We start from the raw sequence: 15,803 nt of genomic DNA, 5'->3' as shown, positions 1-15,803 counted from the left end.
GGTGAATTATCCACGTAAGATTTGAGACAGTTAAAAAAACCCTTTAGTCTTCAGAATCTGCTCTACCTGATTTGGTTAAACTGAAATCAAAATTCTTAATTTGAAAAATTTGTCTGCTCTGAATTTCCTTACCTTCACTTTTTTGTCAGCAGAACAAGTTGCTACAAATTCACCATCTGCAGAGAAAGCGCAGCAAAGTATTTCGTCATCATGGGCACTTATCTCCAGAAGTCTCTCTCCACTTTCTGCTTTAAACACCTAAAACAATAGACAATAAAATCTGACAACTCACATAGAATTGTAAAATACAAATACAAGTCTGTTTTCTCTTAAACAGCTCTTTTTATAAAAGCTCTCCATAAATTTGATTTATTTTTGAAAGCATAATTTTAGGAAAATGAACATAGTAATTATAAAAATATTTAATGTGAGCTGCAATTTTGTAAGGGTGATAGAAATTATTAGAGAGAAAAAGTAAAAACTGGTTTTTAAAAATACTGCGTATGAAAAGTTTCATTAATGACTTTTCCTACACTTAGTCATTAAGCATAGCCCATGTCCTTTCTTAGTACTTTCTAGTAGTACCTGCAAAACACTGTATCTATTAACAAAATCTAAACTATTCTTCAAAATATAAAATCCAGGTGTATATATAGGTAATATCCTTTAGTGGAAAGTAATAACTTCAGCAGAAATTGATGATTCGGGGAATAAGCAAGGAAAAAGTTGTGAAGAATTCTACAGGATGATGCAAGTCTCAGTCTTGAGCTAGTCACAGGCAATAGAAGGACAGCGGGAGAAAAGTGTCACATCTTAATCAAAATCCCAACATTCTGGATCTGACTTTACAATGGTGAGGGGTGGGGTGGTGAGGAGGGAAATCAGGTCACCCTTTCCTCCTAGATTACATATTCTTAACTATTAAAAAATATCACAAGGCGTTCTTCACAGCAGCCTCCAGGATACCACAGTTCCCTGCTTTTTTCCTTTTTCATTGAACAGGAGTATCAGTGATAATGAAATGGTTAGTATTTATTCAAATAAGAACACAAATACTGAAGTAACAGGAAATGTACATTTACAGTAAATTCTGCAGAACACCTGCTCTTAATATAGGATTTTTTTTTATTTTATTTTACAGAAAAAGTAGGAATAGCTTGAAAACTAAAAAACTTAGGCCACTATTAGAAAAAAACATTAATAACTTCAAAGTTAAAGAATGCAAAAAAGGATTATTGCTAGTTTTCCTATTACTTCATCAAGAAAAATTTAGTTTATATGCAATCCACAGATTTTACTTTCTTGGGTAGAAAATGAAGATAAAAATAAGCAATCTTCTCTCAATAATGAGGACATTTAGTACAGAAACCCAGCACAGTAACTTCAGCACAGCATAAAATCAGTACACATCCATCAGGCAGGTCCTTAAGTGGATGCCATGATCATAATATTGTAGAAGCCAGCAAATAAAAAAATAAATAAAACCACAGTAACAATACATTAAGTAGCCAAATGAACAGCAGCTAAGCACCACTAATGTTATTACTTTAGTACTCAACTTATCAAGCATCCAAAACAACACCAAAGGTTTGCAGAAGAGTTGTTCTTTTCCCTTACCTTCGGCTGTCTGGAATATGGATACTTTACCAGGTTACTGGCTGATTGCTAGTTTTCTTGAAAGCTGGCTTCCTCTCCAGGCAGACTGCTGGCAAATTTGTATTAGTCACTTTCCTCTCTGTCTCTCTTAATCCTCTTCCTAAGCACTTCAGGCCCGTTTCCAATCTAATACTGTCCTCAGCTTCAGGATTTAATTTTTCTTCCCAGATTTCTCTCTTTTGCATAAGACAATTTACTAATTAAGCACTGAAGTTACATAATGTTCATTACTATCCCACAGAAATAGCAAACCTGTAACTAAAAGTCTTGGCATTTCTCAGTTCTATAAAGGTTTACTGTGACTGGAAATAACATTTCTGCAGGCAAATATTAAACATGCTGCGGTGCATTACTTAGGCTCATATTCATATATTCCCTGAAATTTGAGTTTAGCTTTCAGACTAGAAGATGATGCTTACTATTCTAATAACACAACTTGATGCTTATGTAAATAATACATAATTTTTAAGCATTTCTCTCTAGTATGTTCTAGATCCCTAATATCTCCACATAACAGCAAAAGAAGTGACAGGACTATTAAGAAATGTTATCAAATTGGTACACAGCATCTCTTTTCACTCACACATAGGTATCTTACCTGAAGTGTTTTATCAGCTCCACATGATGCTATTCTTTGTCTATCTTTAGAAAAGCAGGCATGGTAAACAGCATCTCTATGTGGACGAACAACCAGACGGTAGAGGTTTTTCAAGGATGTTTTATTTCTACAGGGTAAGACAGTTGATTTTAGACAAGTAGTGCCTTTCTATCATTCAAAATCTATAAAAAGATGGCACATTTTCACATCTTGAGCAGTAAGCTTTACAACAAACCAACCATCCCACTGTATCTTACCTCTCAGCCTTTATGATGAAGTAGTACAGGTAAAAACAAAAAAAACCTGAGTTATTATCACCCTCTAATAGTTACAGCTTAGAAGCAAAGAAAGATAATATATGCACAAGAGAGCAACATGTACTTTATGGGCAAAGCTGATACACTGCAAGACACAGCCTTCCTCATGATATTTTAATGCTCTGATATGTGCTATTTCCAAATATAAATTTCTTCATAAGAATTCTTGTTTCCTGCAGGTTTCCTTTTCAAGCTTATTAAAAAAAATTCGTAAATTTGTTTAGATCTTAATAAACTTACTTTATTTTCATATTGATGACTTAATTCCTGTCATTAGATACATATCATATGACTATAACTGCATTTCAGCCGGAGATTAAGCACAGAATCTAGCACACCTGAAATGAGTCTTGACTCACTTCAACAAAGAATTAGTAGCAATTATAATCATCCTGTTTAGCCAGATCTTAATACCGAAAGTCACTGTAATAAGGTGATTTTGGTGATGAATAGATTGTTACAAGATTATTTTTTTTCCCTAGAGTAAAAATGAATCTATGCACTTCAAGTTTTTATTGTTATCAGTTTCAAAATTCAAGCTTAGCATTTAAATATTGGATAAAACATCTCAAAGAAAGGAGCTTCACTGTAGAATGAAAGCGATTTTTCACTGCAAAATACTGACTCATCTAAGCCAACTATTTTTTTTTCTTTTGCATATTTTAATAAACCCAAAATTGCTGGTCAAAAGAGCAGCATATTCACCTACATATCCTACAAACCATTTTGGGAACCTTGCCCTAGGATTGGAGACAAAAGCATCTGTCTCTGTTCTGGTGATTTCAGTCATGTTCTTCAGTGTAAGTTTCCCACACCAAAGGTGAAAACCCTGAAGTACCTAGAGATTTACTTCTCTGAACTGTGCAATTTCCAGGAGTTTTTGTTAGAATTCTGTTAGCTATGCAAAATGAAACTACCAAATATTCAAAGAGAAGACCTGAAATTCAAGTATGCCTGGATTAACCCACCTAGTTATTACCATATGCCCTGGTTTCAGCTGAGATAGAGTTAATTTTCTCCCTAGGGACTGGTGCAGTGCTGTGTTTTGGATTTAGTCTGAGAACAATGCTGATAACACACTGATGTTTTAGTTGTTGCTCAGTAATGCTTACCCTGATCAAAGACCTTTCAGTCTCATGCTCTGCCAACTGAGGAGGGGAACAAGTAGAGAGGAAGCAGAGATGGGACACCTCACCCAAACTAACTAAAAGGATATTCCATACCACATCATGGCCAGTATATAAACTGAAGGGAGGCACTCGGAAGGCCCAGATTGCTGCTCAGGATGGGCATCAGTCGGCAGGTGGTGAGCAATTTAATTGTGCATCACTTGTTTATTCCTTCTTCTTTCTATTTTCTATTATTATTGTTGTTGTTGTATTATTATATTTTACTTTAATTTCAATTATTAAAGATTTATTTAAATAGGAGAAATGTCAAGATTGGATAGAGATTACAAAGCCTTTTCGTATTTCCCATCTCACTACTTTCAAAAACTTTGCAAGTTAACACAAATGCTCTGTTTTTTTAAAGCGTACATTGTACTAGAAAACCTAAAAGCATACTGTAACATAAATAAAACTTGCACTACAATTCTAACTTTTAAAAAGTATTTAGAGAAATTCCAACGCTTTTTATGAAATTATTTTCATCTTTGTATAGTTATTTACAAATATTTAAATAGGAACAATCATTGAATACAGAAGTAAATAAATTCCTCCATTTTTATATAATTATTACTAATCTGTGGCCTTACATATCCGGAGTTCCCCTCCTCCAACAAGTTCTTTAAAATTATTTCTATTTCTTTTCCCAGGAAAAAAAACAAAAACCCAACAACATAGCAGTTCTAAGAAGGTGCTTATATTAGCCATACATTGTGTTGTACATTAAATGATTTTCTTGCATCAAAGGATCAACATATAAGCAGGTGGACTGCAGCTACTTACATCCATTCCAAATAAAATGCTCCTGTTTCTCTCTGAGCATGTAGCTTGGCTTGCTGATACACCTCTGATGTCTCTGGTTGGCAAAGACCCAGCTGTATAATGTCAGGAAATGGCTGCCGTCCAAGGAGGTGCCCATTTAAGGACAGAAATTCCTGGAAGTTCTCACGTACTGCACTATCCTATGTACAGAGCAGATAATATCTGATATCACAGAAGAGGATTTATTTCCTAAGTCCCCTTTGAGGTTTTTTTTTTTCATTTTCCATACAGCTAATATTCTTACAGAAGTACTTAATTCTATTTTTCTATTTAGTTTTATTAGCAAGTACGTATGACAGACTGAAATGTTTCATTATCCTGTTCAGGAAAGCATATTATCCTTATTTTTGAAACAAAGAATACTGGTGACAGCGATTTACTCAATAAGCAGTCAATATAAGAGACTGTTCCGAGTGGCCAACAAAATTCTACATCTCAAAAGCAGACTGCTATATGTACCCACCATTAGCCACTGCTCTCCACCTTAGTTACTGAGCTCCATGGTCAATTACTTGGGCACACACACTGAAGTTACAACTAAAACTGAGAACTAAATTTTCTTAATTTTTCTCTTCTCCAAATTACAGTTTAAATTAGTACTGGGTTTTATGTTTCAGGTTTTTAAACTTTCTACATATCTGCCATATATACATGCATACAACAAAATGCAACTACAGAATAAAAAATAACGTATTTGTAACAGACTGATCATTTACCTTTTAGTATCATACCTTTTGATCCAGGATTGAACTATATTCTACATATTCATGAATCAGATGAGCAGGCCCTACCAATTCAGTTTTAGCTTTAATCCAATCTAAAGAAAACATAAGATCATGGAGTTCCTACAAGAAATAAAAATTCAAGTTCAGAGCATAAGTTTCACAACAGAATCTACTTAAGAGGAAAAAGAAAAGCACAGGAAATACATTAGGCATTTAATATGCTTCAGTTCAACTGAATAACTTAGGCAATTTCCTTCTTTCATGCATCTTAATCAGGTATGGAAATTCTGGGTATAAAAGACTAAGCTTGTTATTTAAGGGCTGCTCTTTGATACAGCTAGTCAGAGAAGGCATGGGGGTACAAAGCAGAACTTGACTTGCAGCACACAAGACCTAGTTTAAGATAAAACTCTGAAAAAACTTCTTCTAGCTCAGACTAGCAAAGATCACTCTGCTAATACTGATCTGTTGTTCTTCCTAACAGATACTGAATTTGGATTTAACAAAAAAAAAAAATGTTATAGTTGCATTTAACTTAGAAAAAAAGAAGGTTATTTAAAAGGCAATCTGAAACTGCAAACAGAATTGTGACAATAGAACATTTCATTTGGAAGGGACCTACAATGATCACCTAGTCCAACCGCCTGGCCAATTCAGGGCTGACCAAAAGCTAAAGCATCTTGTTAAGTTCATTGCCCAAATGCTTCTTAAAACAGGCTTGGGGCATTGAACATCCCTCTAGGAAGCCTGTTCGAGTGTTGGACCACCCTCTCAGTAGAGAAATGTTTACTAATGTCCAGCCTAAACCTCCCCTGGTGCAGCTTTTAAGCATTTTCATGTGTCCTATCCCAAGGAGAAGAGATCAGAACCTCCCTCTCCACTTCCCCCCCTCAGTAAGCTGTAGAGAGCAATGAGGTCAGCCCTCAGCCTCTTTTTCTCCAAACCAGACACTTCCAAATTCCTCAGCTACTTGTCAAAGGCCAGTCTTTCCAGCCCCCTCACCAACTTTGTTGCCCTCCTCAGCATGCATTCAAGGACCTTCATATCTTAAATTGTGGGGCCCAGAACTGCACACTGTAGTTGAAGTGAGGCTGCACCAACACTGAGTACAGCAAGATAATCACTTCTCTTGAGCAGCTAGCTTTGCTATCTTTGATGCACCCCAGGATGCAGTTTGCCCTCTGGGCTGCCAGCACACACTGCTGACTCCTGTTGAGCCTGCTGTCAACCAGCACCACCAGATCCCTTTCTGCAGGGCTGCTGTTCAGCCACTCCTCTCTCAGTTTATACTTGTGTCCATTCTAGGTGTACAATCCAGCATTTGGACTTCTTGAATTTCATCCCATTAATCGCTGTCCAATCCTCCAATCTATCTAGGTCCCTCTGAAAGGCCTCTTGTCCCTCAAGAGAGTTAACAGCACCTCCGAGTTTAGTACCATCATCAAACTTGCTAACGGTGCATTCAACTCAAAATCGTTGACAAAAATATTGAACAGAGCTGGCCCTTAAATTGCCACCTGAGGAACACCAGTGTATCCTCTCATCTCACAGTTGGATGACTTATCCAGAAGGATGCTGTGGGGGACAGTATCAAAAGCCTTATTAAAATCCATTAAAAAGCTACATCTACTGTAGTTAAGCCTGGGTTTTCAAGAAAGGTTAGAGAAGATTTCTTAGCAAAGCTTCTTAAAAAGGAAAAGAAAAATACAAGCCATTATGATACAAAATACAAAAACTTCTTAAGAACTCGTTGAAAAGATAAGACACAAAAGGTAGAAATATACTAGTTTTCATAACAGACAGTATCAGTGGAGTGCCTAAAGGACTTTATGTTGAGTGTTTACCTATCTGTTCCAAAGCCTGAGAGAAGAAAGGTTCAAGTGAGAAAAAGCCAGGGAGAAAGGCTACGTGGGTCAAGAAGGAAAAGAGGGCACTAGTCAGAACTCACCTTCTGCATATTGGCACCTGCCATATGGTATGCTAGGAAGTTGTACCAGTACATGCAATCCTCTTGAGACGGAACAGGTGTATTAAGTTTGTAATATTTCTTGTACTGATTTACGATGTTTTTATGTAGTTCCTGCAATGTGAATCAAAACACTTAACTATCAGTTAACACTATACCAAGGTATGGATTAGTTTCAGTATTGAGAAAGTATTATTAATATTATACTGTATATAGTTTTGAGGAATAATATTATTTCTCAATTGTAGTACATTAACTAATAAAACAAGAAAAGCTTACTTTCCAAAACTGTACCTAATTTGTCATTTAAAACTTCTCCAGAAACAGTCTCTGGATATCAAAAGACAGAAAAGCAAGCTGTTAAACTTCCCTCTCAGGCAGAGAACAGCTATCAAATCACTCTTCACATTAAATGTGGATAGCTGACAAAAAAAGACCCTTCCATATACAAATCTAAAGCAAGTGTAATAACTTGCCTTTTCTTCATATCTTTTTGCCCTGTCCTTTAAAGCCAATAAATTTATTTGGTACAAGTTATAGGTCCTCTCCCTGAAAGTACTGCCTTAAACTGAAAATAGCATTTCTCTGTATTGAAGAAGAAATTTGCTATTCTGGTAGGCTCTTGATGGATTTGGAATTATCAGTGGGACATTCCATCTCCTGCTGGAAATGTCTTGACAGAAAAATTAAGGATATAGAATCTTCTCTCCTTTTAGTTTCTTAGCTCCAAATGGAATCATCAGGAAATCACTCCACAGTTTCAAGTTGAAAATAAATTGTTTTAGTTAGGCAGCATTAAGTTTAACTGCATTGTGGACCTATTCTATGAACCTACTCTGGAGACTATGTAACAAAGCAACATTTTCTGAAGAATGCCTAGGTTTGGAGAGTAAAGTGAATAGGTCAGTCAATACCCTACCTGAAGCTGATTGCGATTCTTCTCTGTAAGAAAGTCGAGCTGAAGATCATGTAAATAATAATGAAATGACTTCCCGTTACGATCACAGAACAATAGCGATTTGTTAACAAATTCCTGTAGTATATCTTCAACTTCTTCAGTTTCCATATCCCAAAGAATACAGAGAACCTAAAAAAAGCACATTAAGACAAAAAAGAATCAGAACTAAGGGGAAATATGACTTGCATGAATATCATAACAGGCTACCAATTAGCTGACAACAAAACACATGCTAATAGATATAGATATATTACCATTTGTAATAAATTCAGTAACTTACCAATTCTTCCATACCAAACTACAGAACAGATAACACAAGTTAACCCATCTTTTGTGTGTTTGTGCTGATTTATGGTGATCCTGTCTTTTTCTTAAATGAAACAAATTTCACAAAGCAGTTTTTAAGCCTTTAGAGAGCTCAATTACAATCTAATTTACAAGCTGTATATGGAATGCACATTAAACTTCAACATTATGAATACATTTGTTCAGTTGCAATTTTTTTGTTTCACTACTGACAATAAACGTCATGATGCAATAATGGACCTAACCTACCTGATTTAGCAAATTACTATTAAGTTACATACAGCATAAATTATATACAACAATTACAAATTATATGCATTCTTTAAAGTTATTTTTTGTACCTCACTAAAAATGCTGAGATTTCTACATTGCTGATATTACCTTAGTAGGTACTTTAACATCTTTTGGGAGGATAGAGAGGTCTTTATAGTAGTCCTTGTAATTGTCATTCAGTTGATCAACGCTTATGGACATTGCTTCATCAAGGGCTTCATAATCATAAGAAGAAGATTTTCTTATTCTTTTAAACTGCTTATTCTGCAGCTGTTTGAGATAGTATTCCCAGCGACTAGGGAAGTCTCTTAACAATGCACCTATCAAGGATATCACAAGAGGAGAACCTGAAGGAAAAGATTAAATTAATCTTAGAGGTTTTCAGGAACACAATCCCATGGTTAGTCAAGAGGCTGAATAAATCAGATCATTTTCCCAATATGTTGATTAAATTCTTGAGGTGTGGAGGACAAACAAAACATGACATCTGGAAACTCAACAAAATCAAGTGTAATTGGGGATCAGGGAGATGATACTCTGAAAAAAAACTGCCTGCAAATGAATATGAAACACTCCTATTTAGTTAAAAAGTATTTACACAGCATTTCTGTTTTACTTAAGGTGCACAGTATTAAAGCGTGTCCACTCCTCCATTTTTAAGTCAAAACCTAGAAGAAAAACATACATTCACCACTAAATGATATGTTTAAGAGTGGTAAGTATACCTTTGCATTCTCTTACAAGGCAGTTAGCTTGTTCTGGCAATTCTGGTATTTTCATATTCACAAATAGGGATAAAATCTCCAGTCCTTTCTCATGTGCTAATCCACTTTCCACATGAACCTCGTATTTATTGCCTAGACATAGAAACATGGGGAAAAAAAACCAACAAAACAAAACACAAAAAATCCTATGAAATTGAGAGTATTTTCCAAGCAAAATCTGGAGCAAAGGACCTAGCTCATGATTTTTTGTATAGTTTTTTATATGGTTAGTACTGAGAAGACTACAAATTCCACTATCAGAATCAAGTTTGCCTTATAGAGACAAAAAAATTAACTATAATCTAAGAATTAGAAATGCATTATGGGCACATTGTAGCACTGACTACTTAATAGTATAATCACCCTATAGCAGCAGTGTCGCAGAGGTTAATTTATCCTGTTGAGAATCATTGCACTCTTCAGTGTAGACATACAACTTTCAAGGTAACATATAACATTTTCTTCACAAAGAGCATAAAGTCTTACAGGGCAAAATTTTAAAACTTGTGCACAAGTTGACAGACACAGATTTCACTAGATTCTTTAAAAAAAAAAACCAAAAAACAGAGGTACAAATTGCATACAAATACACACAAACCCCATGGTGCAGGACAGAAAGCTGTTCCTTACCTGCCACAGCATCTGTCACGCTCCTGTCCCTGCTGGTGATAAGAACCTGACATTGATTATCAAATGCTTTTAATACCCAGGAATCCCAAACATCATCCAGGATCAAAAGAGATCTAATGCAAGAAGAAATATTGCAAATTTCAGATCAGCTATTAGTGCTACAATACAGTATTACATCTTAATAATGAAAGAAAATTTTCAGAATTTACAAATGTATCACTGAATAAATTCTTTATATAAATAAGTAAATTATCTTATTCCTCTTATGAAGGAATTGTCTTGGATGCTGGGGTTCTTTTTACATAAGCAACATTTTATAGTGACTACCTATTCAAATACTATAGCTAGTCACATTTCTAAGTTACTATAAAGTATCTCACCAGAATAATGTACCTGCCTGTATCTAACAGAGAAGTTACTCAAAACTGGTTTTAAAATGGTCCAAGGGAGTAAGAAGTCAAAAGGATTGGCTAGCAAGTAGATTTATGAAACAAAATAGCAGTTATTTGCATTCTGTGCATTTTGTGGAGGAAAGAAAAGTTACTGAAACCAAATCTTACAACTTGTTTACATGTACTGCCCTTTTTTGGTCTTAAGGAATGGAATTTTCAAGCTACACCCGTCTCTAGTTAAATTGTCCAATTGTCACTGAAGCATGCCAAGACATTTTTCTACAGCTAAATGATGCCTACGACATCAGTGATTACAAATTAGGATTTTATTCTTTATGAAGGATACACATTATGCCACATTTTCGAAGTTGCATATGTCTTGGATACCCATATCTCATTTTTCTACAGTTTCTCTATTAACGCTTTTTGATAAATCAAAGGGGTTTATGTAAGTCAGTATTTTTGAAAGTTTTAACAGGAATGCCTATTAAAGAATTAAATTTCTAGAACTACTCATAGCTTCACCCTGAATAACACTTCCTAATTATTTACAGTAGAACAGGAAAAGGGGAAGCAAGAAGAGTTAGGAAGTTGGTATTAAAAACAAAAATACACACCAGAGAGACAGGTAAGCACAACATAGACACCTTAGACGATTAGACCAAAGCTAATCAGCAAAGTTTTATCAGTTAAAAAAATAGTGGTTTATTCTATTGACATCACCTGTGATATTTGCGTAGCATCAGCAAACGAAGACGATCTTTAGCCTCCTCAATGTTAAGTGGTGGTCTCTGTGAAAGAGTGGAGTCATGTTCTAATCTACTGCAGAGATTCTGAAGTTTTATTAGGAGTCCTGCTTTATCCTGTTTTCCAACAGAAACCCAGTGAACTCCTCCTGGAAAATAACCTACCAAGAAAAGCAATATTAATCATGACACACACTTAATATCAGAAATATTTAACAGCAGCTTACTATAGCAATCAATAACTCAAGTTCAATTAAAATATAAAAGTTTATAGCCTATTGGAAACCAGACTTACAAATTCACCATTAACACAGAAGGATGGTTCGACAAGACCACTATTTTTCACAGAACAGGTTCTATAGGGCAAGTTCCCACAGAGAATTCACACCATCACTGATGCTGTCACCCCTCCTCTCTATATGCCTTCCTGCCTATCCCTTTACAATCCCTGCCACATTCATCTTCCTAGCAGTCGGACTTAACATTTACTTTTATAACGTTCTACTACTGCAGGAGTTCAGAGTTTGGTATGTGAACATCATCCCAAAACAGTGAACAAGAAGGCATCTAGAAGAGTCAGGTGTAGTAGAGGATGCTGTAGTCTCTATCTCTAGATCAAGTTTTCTAACGCCCAAGTCCCTCCTTCTCCTCAGTGTCCTATAGTGGGGGAAGAATAATCATTAAATGGTTTCACTTCTGATCTGCTTTAAGCTAAAGTTATACTAGTGTAATCAATCCACAATTGCTTGCCATTATAAAAATATATGCAAAAGTTAGAGCAAGATTTTTTAAACTCATGTAACAAGGAGAACAGTCTAAGGACTTAATGAGCAATGCCCAAAATTAGATATGATGCTTCTACTCTCATAAGTCAAAGCAGAATCCAAAGTAAAGAGCTATTCGGAATCTTTTCTCATAAATTAATAAAAGACTTAGCGACGTAGAGCACTCAATGATTATGAAAGCTGTAAGTTGCAAGGAAACATTTCAGAAGCACCTATGGAATTTAGAAACTTAATTCCTAAATTACTTTCAAGATTACACATGATAATTCACCATGTATGTCTAATACACATACACCTTTAGTCATTTTTATACAAAATATACACGTTTTTCTAAAAGTACCTTCCAAGAGATGATGATCCCTTAAAGCTTCTGCTGTTAAGACAGTCTTCCCACAACCTGCCATTCCATAAACTGTGACCCAGCCCGGATCACTTCCCAAGCAGCACAGCTTCTGTTTAATAGCATCTACCAGTTCTGGGCGAGTGACAAAAACAACTGGTCTCTGTGGTACACCTCCTTCACAGAGAATTGTCTTAACTGAAGTTAAAAAATGAGAAACATGAAAATAAGAAGTAACTTCAAACCAAACTGAACAACTCCCCACCCCAACAACACTACCCGCACCTCATGTCCCATACAAATGTTCAAAAAAACTACTCAACTCACAGCACCAAATACAGAAAAAATACTGCTTTTTAGAAATATATTACTTAACAGGCAACTAACCTCCCACTTACAGTAGTGTTCCAATTATTAACTACATACAAGGCAAGCTAGTTACATCAATCCCTAGAAGTGAAAAGATAATTAACAGCTCCAGTAGAAACTGTGGTAAACACGACAGCTCTGCTATACCCAAAAATCAAGTCACTTTCTCAGCCAGAAGTTACTGATGCATGGATGCAGCAGAAAAGAAAGTGTGCTTTGTAAGGCTTTTACTTAGTAATTAACAACAGCACAGCACTGCGGCTTAAGCAAGACTTCCTTTCATTTAATCTAAGATAGCATGACTTGCAAAGGAGCAGGTAAAGCATAGCAGGAAAGAAAATGTGCACTTTATCACAAAGCAGCCATACGCAGTGCCGTATTATACTGATAAATTCTGGTAATTCTTACTTAGGTAATCAAAATTCCACATGCCTATGATACTTCTTAAAATGTAGCGTGCCAGTAAATATGGCAGTTATTCACATACAGTTAGACAGCTCTTCCCACTAGAAACTACCAATTTATTTCATGTCAGTCAAAGATGATACAGATGACAAAATGGGTAAAAGTTGGGAATTTATGTAGGGTAACTAAAACATCTGGTGGAGAGAATTAACAACCTAATAACTAGATCAGCTATTGGAATGTAGGCTGAGATACTACAGACCTCTCTTCAAGATAATCATCAAAATTTTGGAGGCTACAATATTTTACGTTAAATTCAACTTCAATATATACAGTAAATCTTTCTTTCACATACAACAAAAATGTTACAATTTAGAGAAAATTGCGAGAGCTTCAGGTTTCCCTCTTTTAAAATACACATTAATTATATGAACATTTTCCAGATAACCTACAAAAGTCAACTGTTGTTAACCTGCCTGCCATATTAAATATATGAAATACAGGAAAATACTACTACTACTACAACTACTACAACACCAAAACAAATGAACACACCAACTACTCCTTTTTCATTGGAACAGGTATTACAGTCACTTAGGAAGGAATAAAAAAATGCAACTTGTCTTCACTTTCATGCACAGGGATTGCTGTAGTTACACTGACCGTGTGAAGTCATTCCATCCATCGAACTCTTTCTGTTACCAGAGGAGATGGCAGGGATGCCGTCCTGAAGAAGTGCAGCAAGATCACTGTATCCTTCATGAAGTAGTGCATTATAGAATGATCTATATGAATTATTATCTTTTGTAAGAATAATGTTTATTAGCATTGCTGCTCGCTCCTTCTGTGTATTCTAGGGAATAAAAAAAAACACCCCCAAACCCAACAAAACATTAAAAGAGGTGTTATATAGAACTAAGAGACCTTAGAACTTGTCTAATCTGTCACTCTGTCAATTATACAGTTTATAGTTCCAGAAACAGCCTTCAACTTGACCGAGCCCTTAATTGAAAACTATGAAGTGCAATAAAAACTGCATGCTAAGCATATGTTTAAGAATTTCCTCAATCCAGAAACGAGACAGACAGAAACTACTATTTTTAAAACAATGATATAATGCATGAGTATACTAGGAAGATAAAAAAACAGCGAGAGACAGTTCTACCTGTTGTTTTACTCTCTCCTCCTCCTGTAATGTTAGCACTTCATCAGAAATCATACGATCCATAATATAGGAAGTCTTGATGTCTTTTTCCAATGCTTGGCGATTCATAAGTAAATAATTTCTACTCTTGACATCCATATTTCTTCAGTGTGAAAAATAGAAGAGGAGGAAGAACCAGAACATAACTTACAAGTACAAGGAAAAAAGTTTTAAAACAGCTTATGAATTCTTGTTTTGAACTCATAAAAAGTAGCACAGCATCTGCATTAGTGGAAGACAGAGTGAATCTTCAGGCAAGCTCATATTACAAACTGCAGAGAGCTAAAAAATTTAGTTGCTTTTTTTACCTTCTGCCTTGATAAAGAGACTTGCTTACTTGCTTATAATTAAATATGAATTTAATTATACTGTTTATGACTCAGTAGTCTAGCTCAGCTAAACAGTACAGTAGCATTGTGAAAATACTGGGAAAATCTAATACTCTTTTTCAACAGAATAAAAAAGGTGTATTAAAAGTTAAATTGTAATAGTTCACAAGCTACTGTGGATATTAACAGTATTCTTGAAACACTGTTTAGATGCCATATGCTATCGTGTTCAATAAAACTATACAGCTGAGTGTTGCTGTAATTAATCTGGCTACAATATTTCTCTGATTGCTCCACTTGGACACATATAAAGTGGGTATAAAAAGCATTTCAATCTTTAACAATTATTACACTCATACTAAAACTTCTGTGCTCACTACATGAAGTTTTCATTTAAAAAGCAGGTATGTACTACTAATTCTGAAAAAAAGAAGAAAATCTGAGTCGCTTTCCACATTTCTATGAATTTATGTTGATGAACACTTGCAGACCTAAAGAATCGCAGCCTGTGCAGTCTAGTATTCTAGGAACTTCCTAAATGTCTCCATGAAAGAAATTTTCTCCCCACCCACTACATCCCTCAAATTTTTTAAGTACTTGGATCATGTGAGTGGGACAACAGGATGAGAAAGACAACTGACCTCATGGCCGAAATCACTGGGCAGAACTACAACAGAAAATAAATATCCAGTATACCAAAACCCATGAGATAAACTTGATGCTGTCTCCAAGTTCAGGACTTCATACAGGTACACTCACATCTTGACACATGATAGAAGATGGAGCACTCAACACTGCCAGTGACTGAGCCACACCTTCCTTGTCAGCATTTGATGCCCAACTATAAACTTGCATTCTTCCTCTCTGTCCTTAAAAAACAAGTGCCTGAAGAGGAGAAAAATACTGCCTACTACACAAAGGTTTTCTAGAAGTGATCAGCTGTGAGTTCCAAATGATCTCCCCGATCACACAATCCTGCACAATGACCAAAGGCTCCATAGGCAATTGCAAACTTCTCCACGGAGCAACTACAAAGCTGCCTGCAAATGCGC

General features: G+C 35.6%; 1 protein-coding gene across 4 annotated transcripts in view; it reads right to left on the bottom strand.

Moving 5' to 3' along the window:
• The window catches only part of APAF1 (apoptotic peptidase activating factor 1), a 30,968-nt gene that overhangs the window by 14,484 nt on the left and 681 nt on the right, over positions 1-15,803 (bottom strand). For 3 of the 4 annotated variants that reach the window (XR_009726105.1, XM_061357199.1, XM_061357178.1), the window contains exons 2-14: positions 14,384-14,525; positions 13,882-14,071; positions 12,427-12,642; positions 11,297-11,480; positions 10,182-10,294; positions 9,513-9,644; positions 8,896-9,134; positions 8,170-8,337; positions 7,233-7,364; positions 5,291-5,404; positions 4,521-4,699; positions 2,255-2,381; positions 133-258 (exon numbers count right to left, since the gene is read on the bottom strand). Coding sequence is in view for 3 of the 4 variants with exons in the window: in XM_061357199.1 (XP_061213183.1) it covers positions 133-258; positions 2,255-2,381; positions 4,521-4,699; positions 5,291-5,404; positions 7,233-7,364; positions 8,170-8,337; positions 8,896-9,134; positions 9,513-9,644; positions 10,182-10,294; positions 11,297-11,480; positions 12,427-12,642; positions 13,882-14,071; positions 14,384-14,521 (2,058 nt within the window). In the remaining variant the exon portion in view is untranslated. The remainder of the gene's footprint in view (positions 1-132; positions 259-2,254; positions 2,382-4,520; positions 4,700-5,290; positions 5,405-7,232; positions 7,365-8,169; positions 8,338-8,895; positions 9,135-9,512; positions 9,645-10,181; positions 10,295-11,296; positions 11,481-12,426; positions 12,643-13,881; positions 14,072-14,383; positions 14,526-15,803) is intronic. The other variant, XM_061357188.1, reaches the window with a different exon arrangement.

This window comes from Neopsephotus bourkii, unplaced genomic scaffold, assembly GCF_033783945.1.
Source record: "Neopsephotus bourkii isolate Nb327-2 ecotype Australia unplaced genomic scaffold, CSIRO-AGI_Nbou_v1 NB_107, whole genome shotgun sequence".
In the NCBI taxonomy this organism is placed as follows: domain Eukaryota; kingdom Metazoa; phylum Chordata; class Aves; order Psittaciformes; family Psittacidae; genus Neopsephotus; species Neopsephotus bourkii.
The sequence above is the reverse complement of the archived record's forward strand: the minus strand, read 5'-3'. Positions and strand labels throughout refer to the sequence as shown.